This window comes from Sminthopsis crassicaudata, chromosome 6 (assembly GCF_048593235.1).
Source record: "Sminthopsis crassicaudata isolate SCR6 chromosome 6, ASM4859323v1, whole genome shotgun sequence".
NCBI classification, from domain to species: domain Eukaryota; kingdom Metazoa; phylum Chordata; class Mammalia; order Dasyuromorphia; family Dasyuridae; genus Sminthopsis; species Sminthopsis crassicaudata.
This window is the reverse complement of record NC_133622.1, coordinates 122,238,486-122,260,937: the sequence shown is the minus strand read 5'-3', so window position 1 is coordinate 122,260,937 and position 22,452 is coordinate 122,238,486. Positions and strand designations below refer to the sequence as shown.

The 22,452-nt window shown below is 34.3% G+C and overlaps 1 protein-coding gene across 6 annotated transcripts in view; it reads left to right on the top strand.

Moving 5' to 3' along the window:
- Positions 1-22,452, top strand: part of TBCK (TBC1 domain containing kinase) — a 312,198-nt gene that overhangs the window by 193,339 nt on the left and 96,407 nt on the right. For all 6 annotated transcript variants that reach the window (XM_074272835.1, XM_074272833.1, XM_074272837.1 and 3 more), the window contains one exon: positions 20,920-21,092. In XM_074272835.1, the coding sequence (XP_074128936.1) occupies positions 20,920-21,092 (173 nt within the window). The remainder of the gene's footprint in view (positions 1-20,919; positions 21,093-22,452) is intronic.

Sequence of the window (22,452 nt, the reverse complement as noted above, 5' to 3'; positions counted from 1 at the left end):
CTTACATGAACTGATGCTAAGTGAAATAAGCAGAACCAGGAGATTGTTGTATATGGCAACATCAATATTATAAGACAATCAATTCTGATGAACATGATTTTTTCTAACAATGAGATGATTTATGTCAGTTCTAATGATCTTGTGATGCAGAGAGCCATCTACATCCAGAGAGAGGACTGTGGGGACTGAGTGTGGATCAGAACGTAGCATTCTCACTCTTTTTGTTGTTGTTTGCTTGCATTTTGTTTTCTTATTCATTTTCTTTCCTTTTTGATCTGATTTTTTTCTTGTGCAGGAAGATAATTGTATAAATATGTTTATACATATTGGATTTAACATATATTTGAATATATATAACATTGAATTGCTTGCCATCTAAAATTAAAAGCTTAAAAAAAAAAAAAGCAAGTGGGTCCTTTTCCCTCTTTTATGATCTCTGGGATACAAATCCAGTAGTGGGCACTACTGGATCAAAGGGTATATGCAGTTTTATAGCCCTTTGGACATAGTTCCAGATTGCTCTCCAGAATGATTGGATCAGTTCACAATATATCAGCAATTAGTATCCCAGTTCTCCAACATTTATCATCCTTTCATTTTAGCTAATCCAATAGAGATGAAGTGGAACCTCAGAGTTGTTTTGATTGCATTTCTCTAATCAAGAGTGATTTGGAGCATTTTTATATGACTACAAATGGTTTTAGTTTCTTCATCTGAAAATTGCCTGTTCATATCCTTTAACCATTTGTCAATTGGGGAATGACTTGTTTCTTATAAATTTAATTCAGTTCTCTATATATTTTAAAAGTAAGGTGCTTTTAATCAAACACTAACTATAAGAATTATTTCCTAGCTTTTTGTCTTCCCTCTTAATCTTGGCTGCATTGGTCTTGTTTGTACAGACCAAAAGTTTGTACTTTTAACTTAATGTAATCCAAATTTTCCATTTTTTATTTCTTGTTTGGTCATACATTCCATCCTTCTCCAAAAATAGAACAGATAAACTGCCACTTATTCTCTTAATTTGCTTATAATTTAAATACTTGCAAGCCCAATTTCTTCCCTTCCATATTCTCTGATCCCTTCCAGTAAGATGTGAAAATTTCATTTGTATTCCTTATCTATACTGTTTGTTTTGTAAAGTGAAGGAGTCCATCATGAAACAATTATTGAGCATCTGCCTAGCTGGGCTAGGGTGTGTGTGTGTGTGTGTGTGTGTGTGTGTGTGTGTGTGTGTGAATACAAAATGTATATCTGTATATTATATATGAGTATCTGTATTATATATTATGTTATTTTATATATATGTATATATACACATATATATACAAAGTGTGTATCTATATATTATATATGAGTATATGTATTATATATTGTGTTTACGTATATGCTATTTATAAAAAATATATATCATGTACTCAGTGTACTACATACTTATATATAAAAACAACAACAAAAAAATGGAACAATCCTTACAGATTGACGTTCATGATCGGTCAGGGAGAAAAAAAGATGAACCATGAGCAAGTTTGTTTATTTCCCATTCCTATAAAAACCCTGCAATTTACAGAGAATGAATGAGTTTTTCTTCCTCTTTAAAAAAAAAAAATCACAAGCAATTAGACTTTAATGGCATGGATTTAAAAGCAATATTTGCAGATGTAAATTTCTATCAAGATGTGTCAAATGCTTATCACACTTCCACACACGGTGCTTAACCCCATGAGAATTGAAGGCTTTTGTTTAGTTCTAGTTCTCTGTCAATTATTAAACTGATTTTCAGAGAGAGAAGAATAATTATGGTTGCAACTGACCTGGTGGTAAATCCTCTAGGTTACAGCATTGTTCTGTTTTCTAAGACAGAGAAACGTAGGATGTGTTACTAAAAACCAGCTGCTATGGATCATAATAATCCACCTATCCTGGTGTCTGAAGATAAAGCCAATTATGTTAAGAAGGAAAACAGTTTAAGTATCCATATATCAGCAGTGTTTATTACATTTCTTATTTATTCCTCACATCATTGTGAGCATTTTGCAGTAGACATAATGGATGTCTTAGGAAGTAATTGCACACATATGTCCTTTGGAAATTTAAGTAGAAAAGGAATCTAGTAATCCCATCTAGACAAGACTTGGCCACTTAGAAATACTAATAGAATCTTCTTGAGGTGAGAATCTTGAAGTATTGCTTTTAAGTTAGTCCAAACTTTTAAAACTTTCCTGATTCTCTCAGATATTATTGCCCCAATTTCCACAAATTACTTTGTGTTATCCATGAATAGATTTTGTAAATCCAGACATACATCTTTTTCCCCTTTATCACCCAAACGGAATTTAAGTCCTTTGAGAATGGTTTTCCTTTCATCTTTTTCTCCCCCATTGCCTAACAGATTCCAAGACATATGATATGCATGTAATAAATGCTTGTTGAATGAATTAACTCTTTTTTTTAAAGGCATTTTTCTATCCCCCACATTGGCAGATGATACAATATGAACTACGACAATACAGAAATGAGTAGCATAAATGGTCTTTTCTACCATATGATCATTCCCCTGAGTACCCTTGTATGTTTTCCTAGAAGATGACTTATAGCAAGAATCTTGAACTATAAACAAGTTATAATCTCAACTATATTAATAGTATTGTTGATGTCAATAAGTCACTTAACTGATATATGCCTCAGTTTGCTTATCTATAAAATGAGAATAGCTAACACAGTGTTAAGTGAATATTTATTTTGTTGGGACTAAACTATGTATTAACCCTTTAGAAGTGTTTTTTTTTTTTTTTTTAAGCATCTCATGTCTTACATAGAGAAAGGGAAAGCCATTTTTAGAAAGTTTTCTAGCTAAACTGTTCCTTGGACATATGAGTTTTTCTTATAAATTTAATAAATTAAATATATTTTCATCTTGGATATTCATCTTGAGAACATTTCCTTAAATATGATAATTTTATAGGAAATTAAAGTTTTTTTATGGTTCATTTAGAATTTCCCTTCTTGGTCTCAATTTTTCAACTCATTTTGAAAAGTTTATTAAAAAATATTCTTGAATATCTTTTTCATGTAATTTAGCATATCATAGTTATATGTATGTGTGTATATGGCTTTTCCCTTCTATCATACTGTAAGCTTCATGAGAGTATGGACTTTGTCTAAATTTTCTAATCTCTTGCTGAGGGACAACAAGCATTTATTAGATATCCATCAGACATTTATCCAGATGTTGAAAATACATAGCCAAATTTTTTTGTTCTCAAGGAGTTTACATTCTAATAAAGGAAACAACATGAAAACCAGTATATTACCAATGGAGGGAAATCTCATAGGGAAGGTAATTAGCTGTGTCTGGAATGCAAGACAGGCCTCTTGAAGGAAGGCACGAGGGAAGCCTGTGAAACTTAAGAGGCAAAAGTTGAGTGAAGTCAGAAAATGGAGTGTCCTATGCAGAGATCAGCAAGTTAACCTGTATTGTTGGATAATAGAGTTGTGGAGGGACATAAGACATAAGAGGACATAAGAGGAATGGAAAGTTTGGAAGAGACCAAGTTGGGGAGAGCGTTAAAAACCAAGAGCACTTTATAATTGATGCTGGAAGAAATAGGGAGCCACTTTTCAACAGTAAGGTGATAACAAGCCAGTTCCAATGGTCTTGTGATACAGAGAGCCCTCTGCACCCAGGGAGAGCACTATGGGGACTGAGTGTGGATCACAACATAATATTTTCACTCTTTTTATTATTGTTTGCATTTTGTTTTATTTCTCATTTTTCCCTTTTTTATCTGATTTTTCTCATCCAGCATGATAAATGTGGAAATATGTATAGAAGAATTGTATGTGTTTAACATTTATTGGATTATTGCCATCAAAGGGAGGGGATGAAGGGTAAGGAAAAGATCAATTTTGAATAAATATTTTTTTCATATTGTAATTAATTAATTAATCTTTCTTCAGTTAGTTAATCAGCATGGATTTACTAAGTATCTATATTGCCAGGCTTCTGCTAGACATAGGAGCTACAAAAACAAAAATGATGGGCCCTACTCTTAAATAGCTTATTCTATTGCATATTAAACTAGGTATTTTTTTCCTATACTGGACAGAAAAGATGACATTGCCCCTCCTTTTGGCAAATCTGACTACACCATGTAATTTTGCGAGTTGGTTTATTCCTTTTCCAGTTACATTTATAAAATTGTCATAGTAGAATTTTAGCAGTCTGCTCTGTTATCATTTTCTTGATCTACATCTGCAGCTAGGTAACATAGTGTAGTGGCTGTGACTGGGTTCAGGAAGACCTTATAAAATGAATATTTATATTATAAATTATATATAATAATAATAATAAATAATATAAATTATAAATTATGTATAATTTTTTTAAAAATAGGGCTTAAGATTCTTCTAAGTTGTATGATTCTAGATGAACCACCTAATCTCTGCTTGCCTTAGTTCCTCAATTGTAAAATAAAGGTAATAATAGGACTTATTTTGCAGGGTCATTGTGAGAATCAAAGGAGATATTTATAATGTTTAGCACAGTGCCTGGCACATGTTTAATAAATGCTTGTTCACTTCTGCTTCCCTTCTCTCTTTGCCTATTGGCAAAGTTCTTTGGAAATGAGGTCAATAAATCTTGAAACTAAAACATAAAAATGATTCACACGTGAATCATGTCTCACATAGAGACTTGAAAATGAAAGAATCAATTCACTTCTCATGGACCTATGTGCCTGACTGTTGAATTGAACTCTGACTTCAAGTAACTTAATTCTAACATACCTTCTCTTCGTATGTCCAAAAAATATAATAGAACTATAAAACTATAAAGCATGATAGAATCTTCCCACTGTTTTTAAAATTTGAAAATATTCATATTTTAATTATATTAATCTCAGTCTGCATAATAGTGATAAGCAACCTGATGGCTTTCTGCTTTCCTATTAATGAATAATGCTTCAATTGTATTGTCTTTATAGATGCCCTACAATATGAATAGCCTGACTCTTCCCTAACCATTATTTTCAAAATACATTTAGTGTCATAAAAGATCAGTCAGTGCAGTATAGATTAAAGGTTGCAAACTACTTTTACAATTTAAAAGTTAATGTACATTGGAGGTATTCAACATAGTAACCAGGTGCCAAATGAAGCAAGCTACCCTTCAGAGTAAATGTGCAATTTAATGTAATTGAGAAACATAACAAAATAAATTAAAAATAAAATAGAACATAAATAATGTAAATATATAGTTTTAATATGTAGTTAATTTGTACCCCAAAGTAGTACCCCATTTCTATCTGAGTTTAACACCATTAATGTAATCATTTAAATGTTGCTATACCATTCATGATGTCATCATAGTTGGGTATTTTATTTATATACAAATGTAGATAAATTTATCACATCTATGTGTATTTATATGTATACGTGTCATAATTTATAATATATGTAAATAATAGATAGCATAATAAAATAAAATAAATTTAATGTATAATTTAATACATAAAATTTATATAGTATATCCCAAAAATCTATTTCTTCCCCAGACCAATACAAACATAGTATGTTTGTTTTAAACCAGAGAACAAAAAAAGACAAAACCCTCTGGACACAGAGGACTTTATGTATGTTTTCTAAACCCTTCCCTACTATTAACTCTTATAAAAATGCTGTAGTCCCATAGGTGCCATGATTATTGAATTCTCAAAACAGGTTAAAAAAAAAAGTATTACTATTAAATTTAATTGAAAGATTCTCTGATTCTGTTCAGAGATAAATGTCTCATTATTATAAGTAAAAGTCAAGTGACTAGAAAGGAAACTTTTTCATGCCAGATTGTGCAATAAGTCTGCTAAAATTCTACTAAAGCAAAGACATTCTCAAATAGATTTTTCTGGAAACCTTACCAGTGGGACAGCAGTGTTAAATCAAATAAATTTATATTTTTATTATTTAAAATATATTTATATTTTATAATTTTTAAAAATAAATACTATTTAAAAAGACTTATTTGTCTTTGCTACCCATGAAAATGAAAATGTTATAATCTTTGTTTTTAAGGAGTATTATCAAGTTAGTTACACCACAATAGCATTTTGCAGCCCTTGTGATCTTCTAGTTGGGAGATTTAGTCTAGATCTGGCATAGGTCTTCATAGTTTGGTACCTCTGTTATTTGTTTGCATTTATTTGCCTCTTTTGTTCACAAGAAATCCAATAACACAGAGTAGCTAGATGGTGCAGGAAATGTAGCACTAGTATTACAGGTCAGGAGGACCTAAGTTCAAATCTGCCATACTAGCTGTGTGAGCCTGAGTAAGTCACTTAATCCTAATTACTTTGTCATCCTCCCCCAATTAAAAAAAAATGCAATAACTTAACTTTGAATCAACTTTCAAATATAATATAAATAAATGAGAGAATTTTGCCTTCTTTCATGAGGTGGATATTAAAGTCAAAGATAAAAACATTTCGAAGTTTCATTTCACTCAATAATAAATTAATAAATTATATGTATACTGCTACCCTATTTCCCTTAAGTTTCTAGAGATAGAAAAATATTATTTGTGAAAAGGTTGACATTATCTTCCTGTAGAGAATAGTGCCAAACAATAAACAAATTGTGTCCAAACTTAATAAAAGAATGGTTTTGGAAATAAAATAACAATGGCAATACCTAGTATGGGGTTCTGCTCATAATGGTTGTCAAGTTAGTAAGCATTTATTAAGCTATACTTACTAACTAGTAATACAAATGAAGGGAAAGGAGCTCACAAAATCTAATTGGGAAAAGGGAAAGAGACTGTTTAAACACCTAGAACAAAGAAGATATAAATTGGGATCTCGGAAGGAAAGCACATTAAGAGAAATTGAAAATACCATATTGAAGAAGGTGGCATATAAGTTAAAAAATTCAGGAAAGCTAGGAAGCAGAGGTGAGGAAAGAGAAAATCCCAGCAGTGGGAGACAGCAAGTGAAAATGCATGAATTATCATGTGCAAAAAAACAAAACAAAAAAATAAAAATAAAAAAAAAGGAAGAAAACCAGAATCATTGGTTCGTTGAGTATGTGGAAGAGAGTAAGGTATAAGAAAACTGGGAAGGTAAGAAGGAACCAGATTGTAAAAAACTTTAAAAACCAGAGGATTTTATGTTTGATCCTAGAAGCAATAAGGAGCCACTTACTAACAATAGGCAGTCTGTTTTGGTTAAATGGATCTACAATGAATGAATGAATGTGGTCCAACTGAGTCTTTGGTCTCGAATCTGGATTAAAGTACTAATAACCTTCATAAGTTTCTTAAAGCTGAGAGTCTGTGATAGCCTCTGACTTTCCTTTATATACTTAAGTATATATTTGGCCTCTTGGCCAAATCAGAGAAGAATACTTCAAAACAAACTAATTAAGATTTAATCGTACAAGATATTTTTTTCAGATATCTTTCTTTTGAATTATTATTGAGTACTTTTCATTCTTCTTTGATCTTCCTGGGCATACTGAAAAACCATAAAGAAGATCAGGATTTCCTGGAAAAAATACAGTCTTCCTGATATGTGTAGCTCTTTTCTCATGATCCATTTCTTCATCCACTGCTGCCCTCAGTTATAAGCTCCCATGTTAGGTAAGCCTTTCTGGATTGGTAGGATTTATTCTTGGTTTTGCATTAGTGCTCATTTGGCTGAAAGCCCTTTCTTTATTTGCAAAGTGTTATTTTCTTGGCTTTTTCCTCTCATCACAGATCCTAATCCCCCAGCTTCTGTTCCTATTATTTCATAAAATCAGATCTTTTATTTAAAAATGATATTTTAAACAATGATTTTGTGTATTACATAATATCCTAAGTAACACATTGGAGAGATGGAGTTCAGGCCCTGCAGTCAAGAGGATCTGAGTTCAAATCTAGCCTCAGATACTATGTGACCCTAGGCAAGTCACTTAACCCTTAGTTTCCTCATCTGTAAAATGAACTTGAGAAAAAAAGGGCAAACTGTTCCAGTATCTTTACCAAGAAAACTTCAAAGGAGATTATTAAGAGTCAAACACGGTTAATCCAAAAAAAAAAAAAAAAAAAAAAAAAAAAAAATTCTGTCAGTATGATGTTTTGGATACAGATTCTGATGATTTTTCCCTGTCCAGTGAAACATTTGGACTCTGTCACAGACTCTCACTTTGTTTTTATCTAGAAGAACCAAAAATCCAGGATTATTGCTACATACACAGCAGGAATAAAAAAGGGAAATCTTTCTCGCACTCATTTCCACCCTAATTTGTATAGTCACACTATTCCATGACTTTAATGAGTTCTTTCCAGTCTCTAGATGGAAAAGAACTTCAGAGACTGTTGTTGCCCCTATGAAGTGGATGATGTGACTAAGAGATTAACTTGAAAATATTTACAGATTGTGTAGTTTAATAGACTTTACAGACCTTGTTTTTCAGAATGGCCCAGGCCACAAAGGTCTCTGTTGTCCAGTTGTTATAGTTATGTCCAACTCTTCATGACTCCTTTTGGGTTTTCTTGGCAGAGATACTAGAGTGACATTCCATTTCCTTCTTCAGGGCATTTTACAGTTAAAAAAACTAAGACAAACTATGTTAAATGACTTACTCAAAGCCACACAGCTAGTAAGTGTCTTTGACTAGATTTGATCTGGTGATAATAGGGCTTTGACTTCAGCCCCACCACTCTATCCACTGCATCCTTGCTATCCTCTAATAGGTTTTTTTGTTTGGTTTGGTTTTTTGCTGAGGCATATTGGGGTTAAGTGACTTGCCCAAGGTCACACAGTTAGGATGTGTTAAGTGTCTGAGGCCAGATTTGAACTCAGGTCCTCCTCACTTCAGGACTGGTGCTCACTGTACCACCTAGCTAATAGGTTTTACAGAGTGTACTTTTCAGAATGACTCATGCTGGAAGGATCACTTAGTATTTGCTTAATAAGCCAAGTATACTTTGAAGATTTTAGATCACTCCAATTTATGATTATTTTATATTTTATGAAATTTAATATTTTATACAATTTATTTTATAGTTTCTCCTTGATCTGTTCCTTTTTAATTTTCAGACTCCTTTCTTGCTTCTCTCAGTTTGTTGTTTCTAATTTGCTATAAGCTAGTAAATCAGGTAATTGATTATTAATCATTAAAACTGTGTTTAAATAGCTGTTCATATGTTTTGATACAGAGATTCTATGACTAATGCTGTATCCTGAAGATGTTATTAGCAACTGGGACAAACCCATATGTATGGAAATGTTCATGGCAGAATAATTGTAATAACAAAAAAGTTGGGAATTCAATTCAGCAAGCCTTTTATGAGTCAGGTACCATGCTAAAAGAACCTGGAGATAGAGAGATAAAAGTGAAATAACTCCTGACCTCAAAGAACTTTCACACCAACAGTTAGTAGTGACTGATCAATTGTAGTGTATGAATATAATAAAATATCACTAGCTATAAGGAGGGAGAGAGGTTTGCCCAATTGCAGGAGCAGAAAATAGCAAAAGCAGCTAGGTGGACCAGTAGTTAAAGCACTGGAACTTGAGTGAGGAAGCCTTGAATTCAAATTTGTCCTGGACTCTGGAAAAATCACTTAATCTCTTTTGCAACAGTTTCCCTGGCTGTAAAATAGAGATAGTAGCCTCTACCTTCCAAAGTTATTGTGAGATAATAATTATAAATGACACAATTGTAAAATAAGATAATAATTGTAAAGTATTTAGCACTGTGCTGGGCACATAGTAGGTTTTAACAATTGTTAGCTGTCATTTTCATCATTATTGTCATTATTATTAACAAAGCAGGGAAATGAACGTAGATTCTCTGTCACTAAATCTAGTGAGTGCTCTTTTTGATTACTCTGACCTGTAATGTTCTGATTTAGCTTTCTGGAGATCCTCCGAATGGGCCTTGGTTTCAGCAGAATAATTACCACAAGAATAGTCAGGAATAAAGTCCAAAGACTTCATTATCAACTTCACAGTCTGTCTCCTTTGTCTGGGTCTGGGCTACCTTTCTGGGGGACTTTCAGATGGGCCTTGGTTGTCTTAGTGGAGGAATGCAGGAGGCAGAAGAGCCACCAGGATGGTGGGAGATGGAATGTCTCTCTTCCAGCCCTTGTTGGTCCTTATGCAATTACATATATACAAATATACAAATACTATTACAAGTACATCATCATAGGTGTCAGTCTTGTAGAATAGGGGTCAACTTGCAGAAGTATATACAGAGTACTAAGTACATGTAAACTAAAGAATCATTATCTTAATTCCACTGAGTTAACACCTTGTTTTAGGATTAAATCAGTCATACTGAATTAGAGAGCTATTAATCACCATGCTAAATTAGAAAATTTTTTTACCATTGTCTTATCAATTCCACTGAGTTAATACCTTGTTTCAAGTATACTTCTCCAGAATTCTGGCTCTCTACACTGACCAAATGAAATAATAAAGGTAAAATATTATGGAAATGAAGTGATGTATGTAAAGCTCTCTATAAATGTCAGATGTTTCTGTTGTGGTTTGTAAATAAAGTTGTCTTTTTTTGCTTCTGGGGTTTTGTGGGGGCTTTTTGAGCGTTGGGTGCCCTCCTGCCCTTTTTTTAAGACTATATCTATTCAACTATCAGTGAATCCTGGACTTTTGATGAGCTCTGAGGAATAACAAAACCAATCCCATTTAGCAATTGTCAGGACTAACAAACAAGTGATATACTGTTTTTTTCTGCTGGCTGTTTTACAGCCCTGTCTGCAGCAACATGTTACAAAGTTAAGGAACTTGATTTTCACTGGCCCTTTTCAACTAAAGCAACAGTTTTTCAATGTCTCTAACCATGAACAGAGGTTAAGGTTAATGCACTGGAAAGTTGGTGGATTTACCTCTTTGAAATATCAATATTAAATTCCTATTGTTTCCAGTTCAATAGAGCCTTGCCTTGTTATGCAGAGGAATTTTACTTTATTACCTTGTTAGGGATACATGAAGAAGGTGCATTTTAGACATAAATAACTGAGTCCTCCCTTTTTGCTCTTAAAAGCAGAACATAGAATTTTCCTAGGTTAGTGTTTGAGTTCATCTTTTTATTAAAAAATAAACAAAGTAATATGGGAGATCAGAAAAATCATTGGTTTGGAGTCAGAAGATTTTTGTCCAAGTTTAAATTCAAATATTTACTGCTCTGTGGTGATGAGAAAGCTATATGAAGCTTCTGAGGCCCAATTCTATTTATAAAATGGGGAAAATAATTCTTATAAAGAGATCATGGTGTAGTAGGAAATACACACTATTTGAAGTTATATATCATAAAGGCTTCAGTTCTGTTTCTTCCATTTATTATTATCTGTGTGGCCTTGGGCAAGACATTGCACATATCTGAGACCCCATTTCTTCATTAGTAAAATACAGAGATTGATTGAGATGTTCTCTGAGGCCCCTTATACCTCCTAATTTATGATTTAAGGCCTAGGCAGCTTTTTTTTCTTTTGATTGCCTTTGTTCTACCTAAGATTTGGTCTATTTGTCCAGCCATGAAAGTAACTAGCTCCCTCATTGCCACATACTCCTATAAATGGTAAATGAGTAAATACTTGATTATGTAACTATGAGATAGCAGGCTCAAATGGACTGTAACTCCCTGACTTACTGGAGAAGTTCCAACTACATGTAAACTAGAGAAGTGACTTTTAAGAATTGTCTTGGAACCTACTAGAAACTACAGATGTCTCTCATATGCTCCCTGTAAAGCCCTCTTCAGATAAGTATTTACCCTAAGGGCCTTTATGCTTTGTGGTATACCATATCTATTTGCACCCATCCCACAGACCATCTCAGTACTCAGATATTACATTAATATATTGCTCTCCTCAGTAGAGTACCCTCAGGAAAGGTTACAGTTAAGTGAAAATATTTCTATTAATAATAATGTTGTTAATTAATCATATTAATCAAGGATATTGTCAATGGTATTGATTAGTGATATTGCTATTAATAGTAATTATAGCAATATTTTACCTAACTTTATTATTTATAATAATTTGTTATTGTAAATAATAATAGCACACTTACATGGCAATTTAAGATTTGCGAAGTACTTTATATATGTTAATTCCATTTGATCCAGACAACAACCCTGCTATTATTATTACAGATGAGGAAACTGAGGCACGGAGATTGAGTGACTTCTCTAGAATCCTCCAGCTAGAGAGCATCCAAGGCAGAGTTAAAGTAAAATCTTCCTAATCCCAAGTCCTGCATTTTCTTCACTGGGCTACCTGTTCCTTCTCAACTTAGAAAGTTTTGCCCAAACAAGATCCCTGCCCTCATGTCTCTTATAGTCAAAAATGAGGGCTATGACACATCTATGGATAACTGTACTCCTGTGTAAGGAATTTCAGAAACATGCTAGAGTTATACAACCAGAGACCAGACTTTAAATTCAGCATATTTTTCTAGAACAAAAAGAAATACCAAAAGCAAACAAACAAACAAACAAATAAATGAAAGCAAAACAATCAGAGATCCTCAAAAATAAAAATTTTTAATTGTTTAAAGAAATGAGCAATCAAAACCTCTCAAGATAATAGAGGGGAAAAAAAAAAACCCAATTCAGGCCTTCTCTATTCGATAAAAAACTATCTCTAGAACAAGGAACAAAAAGAAACCACCTTAGTCAACTATTATTTAATCTCATCACCAGATGATGAGAAATAACCATCGAGAGAACACTGGCTTTACAAAATGAATTAGTTTGTTATGGAAAATAATGGTTAATTGTGAGTAGCAGTACCCTGCAAAAGAAGCAGTGGAGAAGCAATTTTGCACAAAACTTGGCATGACAATTAGTTAAAATAGCCCATTTCAATAACATTTTGAAATAAATCTGGAAGGAACACAACACATTTTTTAAAACAAAGTCAAAGACAATTCCAACATTGTTATAACAGACTTTTTCTCATTGATTAAACATTTTATATTTTGGCTGTGCCATAAACTGCTGATATACTGTATGAGAAAGGGAAACTAACACTAAGGAAAACAAAAACATCAGAGATTGATGTTTGAAGTGCATTTTGAGGGTGTCAAAGGACCTGAAAAAGATTGGAAGAATAGTCTAGTCCAGGAGATTTTTAACCTGGGCACTCTGAACTTAGTCTTTTAAAAATATTTTGTTAACTGTATTTTAATATAAATTTGATTTCATTTATCATTCTATTTATTTTAATTTATATATTTAAAATTCTAAGAAGGGGTCCATTGCCATACTACCAAAGGAGTTCATGACACGTTATTGTGTCAATTGGCATGAGAACTTTGAAGGAGGAATAGAAGAAATGTCTCTTTGACTAGACATTTGGAACTTTTGGCTTCTAATTGTTTCTAGGGTAATGTTTGGGAAAGGAACTGAACTCTTCATTCACTTACATGAACTGATGCAAAGGGAGATGAGCAGAACCAGAACACTGTATGTAGTAGGGCTTCTTAAACTTTTTCCATTCACAACCCTTGGCCTGAGAAGTTTTTACAAGATCCTGGATATTTACATCAAACATTTGCTGATATAAATCATAATTTCACAAACCTCACATTCAGTTACAAGTTCCCATATGGTATCACAAACCCGTTTAAAGAAACCCCATATTTTAAGAAGCTGGAGTATACTGTAAGAGCAATATTGTATGATCTACTGTGAATGATTTAAATTCTTGGCAATACAAGGATACAAAATAGTTCTGAATTACTTAAGATAAAAAATTCTGTCTGTCTCCAGAGAACTGATGGATTCTGAATGAAATTGAAGCATGCTTTTTCTTTACTTTTTTTTTTTTTAATCTTTCTTGGGATTTTTTATCTGTATTTTGTTTTGGGACATGACTAAAATGGAAATAAGTTTTGCATGAGTGTACATATATAACCTATGTCAAATCATTTGCTTTCTCAATGAGGCAGGAAGAAAAGAAGAGAATTTGAAAGTCAAGCACTTTAAAAAAAAAAAAAGTATTAAAAATTGTTCTTACATGTAATTGGGTAAAAACAAAATTTTAATTTTTTTTTTTTTAAAGAAAACTAGATTCAAATTCCTGGCTTAGATTCCTATGTACACATATAAAATATACATCATATTATATATTAACATATTTCCCTCTAAATTTAAACTCAAAATACAAAAGAAAACAAAAACTTAAATGTGAGTGGCAATTTTTAATTTGTTGACAATTAATCTTCTTCATTCTTCTGCTATCTCTTTCCCTCCCTCCAAACTTTATTTAAAGGATTCTGTTGTTCATTCTAGAAATTACCAAAAGAAGGAAAGGATCAACTTTAGAGTTTATTACCCTATAATCAATCCTAAGTATTAATGTTTCTTGTTAAAAACAAAAACAAAACAATGAGAATATCAGTAAAAATTGAGTTAATTAACCTGGACCTGGATACTTAGAGACCAGTATCATTAGCCCTATCCCACACTGTTCCAGTTTTACAGTGATAATATGGTGAAAAAAAAAAAAAAAGAGATGGGCTGAATTACATACATAAATCTAATTTATTCTCTAGGGTTTGAATGAGACAATAAGATATATATCTTTCCATGTAACTATGAACATCATGTATATCACAAATATATATATATATATATATATATATTATATGTATATCACAAATCATCATATTAAAAGTAACATTTTTACTAATGCAATTCCTTAATTTTTTTTCATTCTGGTCATATTTTTATTTTAATAAGGAAAGTTATACTTTTTGGAGCATAGTGAGGGAAGAACTGGTCAAAACTCACTTCTTTATTTCTGTTATATCACAGTCATCTCTGGATACCCATTCCCTTCTAATTCCCACCAGTGAGTCCTTCTTTATTAGAAAGAAATGAAAGGAGAAGAGAGGGGAGGGGAGGAGAGAAAGAGAAAAGAAAGAGGAAAAAAGACAAAAAAATCTAGGTAGAAGCAGCTAACTCAGTGAGCACATTGGATACTGTTAGCAGCATTCTACACCAACTCTTTCAAAAAAAAGGAAGCATGTTTTATGTCTGCATTATTGTAGTCATATATATTGATTATTTGATTCTGCTTACCCTTGCCTTCATTACCTCATAAAATTATTTCCATGTTTTTTCAGAATTCTTCATATGTATCATTTCTTATGGCATAACAATATTCCATTACATTGCTATGCCACAATTTGTTCAACCAAATCTTTGGGTACCTACTTTGTTTTCAGGTTGTTTTTTTTTCCTCCATCCAAAACCAAAACTTGACAGACGCTTGGCAATGAGATTGGGTATAGACAATCCAGTGACCTTTCTATTATAATTCTATATTTTTTTCTGGAATGGTTGGATTTATTCATTATTGCCCCCAAATTAAGTGCACCTTCCTTCTCATAGTCTCTGAAACAACACTGACTGCTTTTATCATCTTTGCCATTTTGTTGAGTCATGAAACCTTACAGTAATAATGTGGATTTCTCTTATTAGTGATCTAAATATTATAATAGCTAACAGTTATTATTAATATAATTCTTACTAAGTACCAGACATTACAATTATTATCTCATTTGATCCTCACAATAATCCTAGGAAATAAGTGATATTATTATCATATTTTACACATGAGGGAATTGAGGCAAATAGGTTTAGTTGTAACATGCTGTCGTCTCCAGAAACTGCCGATCACTCTCTGGTCTAGAGGACAGACTTCTTCTTCCTCCAGAGAGCCGCCTTAAGTCTGGCCCAGACAAGACTCTCTCTATCTCTTGAGTGCCGGCCTTTTTTATCCTCCCAGAGAATGGGCGTGGGATAACACAAGGGAAAATTACTTCAACCAATGAACTTGCTCCTCCTAAGCATGCAAGCTCTTCCCCAGGAGGTCACAGAAGTAAAACTCCCAGTAAAGGCTGGAACTAGAGAATTGTCAAGTACCGACTTAGCACTTAGTAAGAACCTAATATATCATTATCTCATTAGCACTTAGTAAGAACCTAACATCTCCCCCTTTCTTTTGATTTAGAACATAGGGTGGTCATGACCTTGAAACATAAATCCATCAATATGGGAGGCATTGCACATAATTACATAGATTACATAAACACATAGTAACATAGTAACAATACATGCTAGAAGTATATAACAAATAACATGATCAAATAATCATAAATCCATAAGTCCGTTGTCCATTAGTCTCATCTTGTGTTAGGAAATCCAATGATTCCTGCTGGTTTTAAAGTACTTTAACAGTCTTCTTATTAGCCATGCTCTTTCAGTGTCAGATGTTTCTTAGATTTTGTCCTTTGTTTTGAGGTTTTTCTCTTTTTCTGTCTTTCTCTGATGGACAAGGCGAATACGACTCGTTGGCACCTATCTGATTCCTTCTCCATCTGAAGAAATACAAGCAAACCCTCTCCCCCAAGCAGGTAACCTATCTGGTCCCTTCCATTCACCACTTTCTGGGTCTCTCCACATCACCTGGTGATTATCTAAGGACAGTGGAGCTGCTCGCACTGGACACTGCCCTTCTGGTGGGTTATAAAACCTGTCTGCCGGAGCCAGTGCATCTTTGTCAAAAATTAGAAAATTAATGGTATAGAGAACTAAATTTAGAAGTTCTCTAGGGCTACACTGTCTCCTTGATGAAGGACTGCTATGGGTGCCTCTTTTGTAGCAAAACCTGCTATTTCCAAGGGTTTTTGAGTGACTCTTTCAACCACATTGGATAAAGCCAGTTCAACTTCTCTCAAAGCCTCTTGTGCTTCTTTTGTAAGCTGGCATGGTGAATTTAAAGCACTGTCTCCCCTTAAAATGTCATATAGAGGTTGCAGTTGATTGGTAGTTAAGCCTAACACTGGACGCATCCATTGGATATCTCCTATTAATTTTTGGAAATCATTTAAGGTGTTCAACTTCTCTGTTCTTAAAGAAAGCTTTTGTACTGTGAGTGTCTTAGGATATACTTCATATCCTAAGTATTGAAAAGGAGCATGTCTTGGAATTTTTTTCTGTAGCTATATGCAGTTTGTAGTACTTTAGTGTTTCCATGTTCTTTTGTAGACATGCTTCTAACATTTGTTCCTCAGGTGCACATCCCAAAATATCATCCATATAATGTAACAATATTACTTTTGGAAAGGCTCTTCTTACTGGAGCAAGAGCAGCAGCAACATACATTTGGCACATATTAGGGCTGTTTTTCATTCCCTGTGGCAAAACTGTCAATTCATATCTTTTATAAGGCTCAGCCAAATTAACACTAGGAACTGAAAAAGCAAATCTTTTCATATCCTCCTTATCTAGAGGGATAGAATAGAAACAATCCTTAATGTCTATAACCCACAGAGGCCATTCTCTTGGCAACTGAGTAGGAGATGGAAATCCAGGTTGAAGAGTTCCCATAGTTTCCATCTGTTCATTTACTCTTCTTAGATCAGTTAACATCCTCCATTTTCCAGATTTCTTTTTCACCACAAATACTGGAGAATTCCAAGGACTTAGAGAAGGCCACAAGTGTCCTTGGTCAAGTTGTTCGTTAAATATGTCTAATAAGGCCTGAATTTTATCACTCCTTAAGGGCCACTGTTCTACCCACACTGGTGAATCAGTCTTCCACTGAATAGGAACTGGTGAAAGTGCAGGTAGGCCTTCAACAGCAGCTCTGCCTAAAAAGCCAAAGTGCTTATTTGTAATCCTATCTGCTGTAAAATGTCTCTTCCCTACAGATTGATGGGGATTTTTTCAACCACAAAAGGAGTAAAAACTCCTGTTTCACCTTCAAATATCCATCTCAAAGGCATAGCACTAACTTCTGCTATTGATCCTCCTACCCCAGACATGTAAGTGTCTGCCTTAATCTTTGGCCAGTGACTGGGCCAGTGGGTACCTCTAATAACTGTACAATCTGCACCCATGTCTACCAATCCTTCAAATGGTATTCCATTTATATAAATAGTAAGCATAGGTCGGTCAGCTGTCAGTCACAGCTGCTGTCCAATATATTCCTGCATTGTGTTCATTGGAGGCAACTATCACCAGGTTGCTTATTAGGGGTATATAACAATAAGCCTGATGCTACTACTTCTCCTGGTTGATAAATCACAAGTTGTCTACCTGTGTTAGTGACTGGGATATTAGCTACACGTTCTCCAGTTCCCCACATCAGTATGTGGATGGACACTGTTTTGTAAGCACTCTCAGAAGGTGAAATGGTCAAGCCTACTGTGCCTGGAGGCAAAGGATCCATAGGCTTAACAGGAACAGATTTCACTTCTCCAGGGAGTATCTCAGTAGTCTCTACTGCACACAATTCTATTTTTCCTAATTTCAATCCCTTTCTTCCATCTGATTGCCTTTTGGCTGATTGATCATGTCTTAAAATTCTCTGGATGTAACCTTGGCTGCCATCATGCCCCACTTGGGGGGCTGAAGCTGGGCCTTGCCTCTCATTTCCTTGGGTCAATCTACATTCAGAGGCCCAGTGGAGACCCTTGTGACATTTTGGACATGGAGTTTTAGGTCTTCTCTCACCCTGTCTTCTCACTGTATTTCCATATCTACACTGAGCTCTTAGATGTCCAATTTTTCCACATTGAAAACATTGCCGAGTTTCTCTAGAAGTCCCTTGCCAGGAGGGACCCTGTCTTTCCATGTCCATCGTAGTCCGGCTGTAAAAAGCATTTGTTCCCACTGTAGCACAGCATCTTGTGATCTCCTCTAAAGGAGCATCTTTGTCTAATCCCCATATAATTCTTTTGCAAATCTCATTGGCATTTTCCTTAGCCAGATGTCTGGTCATTATTTCTGTAGCTGCATTTTCTCCAATAGTTCTTTTGACAGCAGTTTGCAAACATCCCACAAAATCTGCAAAAGGTTCATTGGGACCTTGCTCTATTTTAGTGAAAGCCTCTCCCCGATCTTTCTGTCCAGGGAGGACACCCCAAGCTTTTATTGCAGCCTTAGCAATTTGCTCATATATTGTCTGAATTCTCTCCATACCGACCTTTACCAGCAAAGTGCTCAAAAGTGAATTTTGTGTTAACTCCTATTTCCAAATTGCATCTGACTTGGATTTTACATAATTCATGAAACTCCGCAAGCCATAACAAATTTTGTCCATGTTCTAGACATGTCCTTGCTATGCATTTCTAATCATTCTGGGTTAGGACTTCATAAGACAAACCATTTAGTCACATTTTAACATAAGCTGATGTAGCCCCATAAAGGGTACAATCTTTTTTCAAATCTTTAATTTTATTCAAATCTAAAGGTATATATCTTCTCCTTTTTTGACCTACAGAGTCAATATCTTCAATCACAGGTTATGCATGTATAAAATCACTTATATCCTGTCCTCTCTCATTTAACCAATGCTTTTTCTAATCTTGTCATAGGCTTAGTCTGCTTCACAGATGATTCTCTTTGTGTTTCTACCTCTTCCCCTCCTCCTTCTTCCTCCACCTCTGAAAGAGGTGGAGTTGATGTGGGCCTGTCAATAATCTGGTCTCTAGGCGGGGTTGAAGCTTCTTCAAGAGAATCAGAGTCATCACACCCTAATTCCTCATTTAAATCCCTTTGCTCTTGGGCAAGATCTTGATCTTTCCTTTTTTCCTCACACTTACTCCTCTGTTCATTTTTAAAACTTTTCCTTCTCCTACAACTTGCTCGATAGTTTAAGGCTAATTGAACTATGTTGTAGATATAAAATACCTCTTCAGAAATTGAATGAGGCCCATTTTTTGCATGAAATTCTTTCATTTCAAATCTCACTAGCTTCCAGTTATCTACATCTATTTTTTTCTTCCTCTACCAAGGGGACGTGCGTCTTAATGCATCCAAGAGTTTAGCAATCTGTACCCAGGTTATAAGTAAACTCTGCTCCTCAATTATCTTAATTATACTCTCTATAGTACCACTCTTAATTGGGGGTGGAGCTGAGGCTGCCACTGGGGCTGGGGCTGAGGCTGAGTCAGCTGAGGTTGAGGGATTGTATTTAGCTAACAACCGCCCCATTTCAGCTATAAGAGATTGCTGGTTTAGCCCTTAACAAGGTAAGTTCCTTATTTGTCTGTTAGAACACTCACTTAATCTTTAACAAAGTTTCCTTGTTACTCACAGTTATTTCTGTCAGAAAGTCTTTTCCACTCGAATCTGAGGTTTTTCCACTGGAATCAGGATTGTGTCTGTCCCTGTTCGGGCGCCAAATTGCAATGGTCCGGTCTAGCTCCTCTGAAGGGCTCCGAATAAGTCCTTGTCAGGATGAGCAAATGGCCTTGCCCCACATTGGGCGCCAATATGTAACATGCTGTCATCTCCAGAAACTGCTGATCACTCTCTGGTCTAGAGGACAGACTTCTTCTTCCTCCGGAGAACCGCCTTAAGTCTGGCCCAGACAAGACTCTCTATTTCTCAAGTGCCGCCTTTTTTTATCCTCCTGGAGAATGGGCGTGGGATAACGCAAGGGCTTCTGGGGAAAATTACTTCAACCAATGAACTTGCTCCTCCTAAGCATGCACGCTCCTCCCCAGAAGGTCACAGAAGTAAAACTCCCAGTAAAGGCCGGAACTAGAGAATTGTCAAGTACCGACTTACCACTTAGTAAGAATTTATCATCTCATTATCTCATTATCACTTAGTAAGAACCTAACATTTAGTGACTTGCCCAGGGTCACAAAAGTATTATGTTTCTGAGGCAGAATTTGAACTCGAGTTTTCCTAACTGCAGACATGGGGCTCTGTCCACTGTAGTACCAACTTATCTTTTTCATACAATTGAAATTCTGTTGAAAACTTCAAAACCTTTTTAACCAGTTATGCCTCTGGGAGCATGGCATTCATTATGAGGAATTGTGAAGAAAAATTATTACAAGTATCTTATTACAAGTGTTTTATTTTATTTTATTTTCATTCCCTAAACAGAAATTGACATTGAGCGTTGTGTCCATGAATCGATCAATTTGTTCTGCTGGACTCCCAAAAGTGCTACTTATAGACAACATGCACAACCACCCAAAAGATCTGACAACAATGGAGTGAGGAATTCCCTGCCTTATTTTTCTGCTGAATCTCAGGATGCTCCCAAGACAGATCTGGTATGTCTTGACATCTTATTTCATCTAATCATACATACAATTTGTTAACATCATCATTTGTATACTTTATAATGTAAACATATTTAGCAGAGCACTTGAAGTCATTTCTTTATGTGATAAGATGTATTTTCTGACTATTTTGACTATGCATTTTTTTTCCATTTAGAGCTGGGATAAGCCTCTGGAGTTTAGTCCAACGTTCTTATTTTACAGTTGAGGAAACTGAGGCTTAGATTGGTTAAAAACAGAAAAAAAAAGTGACTTGCCTAAGGTCACAGTTACTAAGTATCAGAACCAGGTTTTGAACTCAGGTTCTTTTGATTCAAAATCCAGCAGTTTTGGTAAATTCACTTTATGTTAACTTGTCTGTAAAGTAGTTTTAGAAGAATGAATAGCCCAAACAAGCTTAGGGAATATATCCAAAATGGAAATTTGTACTTCTTTATTATTACTTGACAAGGGAACCAAATTTTTAGAAAAGATATTCAACTTTTAATTAAAAAGAAATGCATTTTTCTGTATAATACCTTTCAATATTATCAGTTATGTTTCTTTATTTTTTTAAAAATGTGTTAAACTGCTAGCCATAGCTTAATTAATTTTTTTTGCAAAATTATCTTATAATTTGCTCATATAAAAGGATGCATATCTTGCTAAACTTAGTAAGATAGATGGAGTTATTTTAACTTTAAAAAAGTAAACATGCAGAATGACCTTTTAAAACTATATTGATGGGGGCAGCTAGGTGGCGCAGTGTTTAGAGCACTAGCCCTGAAGTCAGGAGGACCTGAGTTCAAATATGATCTCAGACACTTAACACTTCCTAGCTGTGTGACTCTAGGCAAGTCACTTAAACCCAATTGCCTCAGGGGAAAAATACCCTATATTGATACATTTTTCTCACTCTTTAAAATATGTTGAAGATATTTGTGGGTTTATATATATATATATATATATATATATATATATATATATATATATATATACACACATGTAAAATCCCTATTCAACCCCCACTTCTTTCTAGGGTTCCCTCACTTCTTCACATATACATAGTGAATTACATTTATGATTATATCTGTCCTTCCATCAACAACAAAATTTATTCATTAAATGCCATATAAATATGACCCTGATTTTGTTCAACAGGCATAATCTTTTTTCTTAGAACAGGAAGTTCTTAATCTAGGGTCCAGAGACCCCAAATTAGACATATGGATAGATTTCAGAAGCTCTTTGAATTTTAATTAGGGGGGAAAAGGGGAAATAACATCTTTATTTTCATTAGCTTTTCCTTTCCTTGCTAATTATATATATATTATTTTATTCATTTTAAAAATTATTGTGATATAGAGTTCAT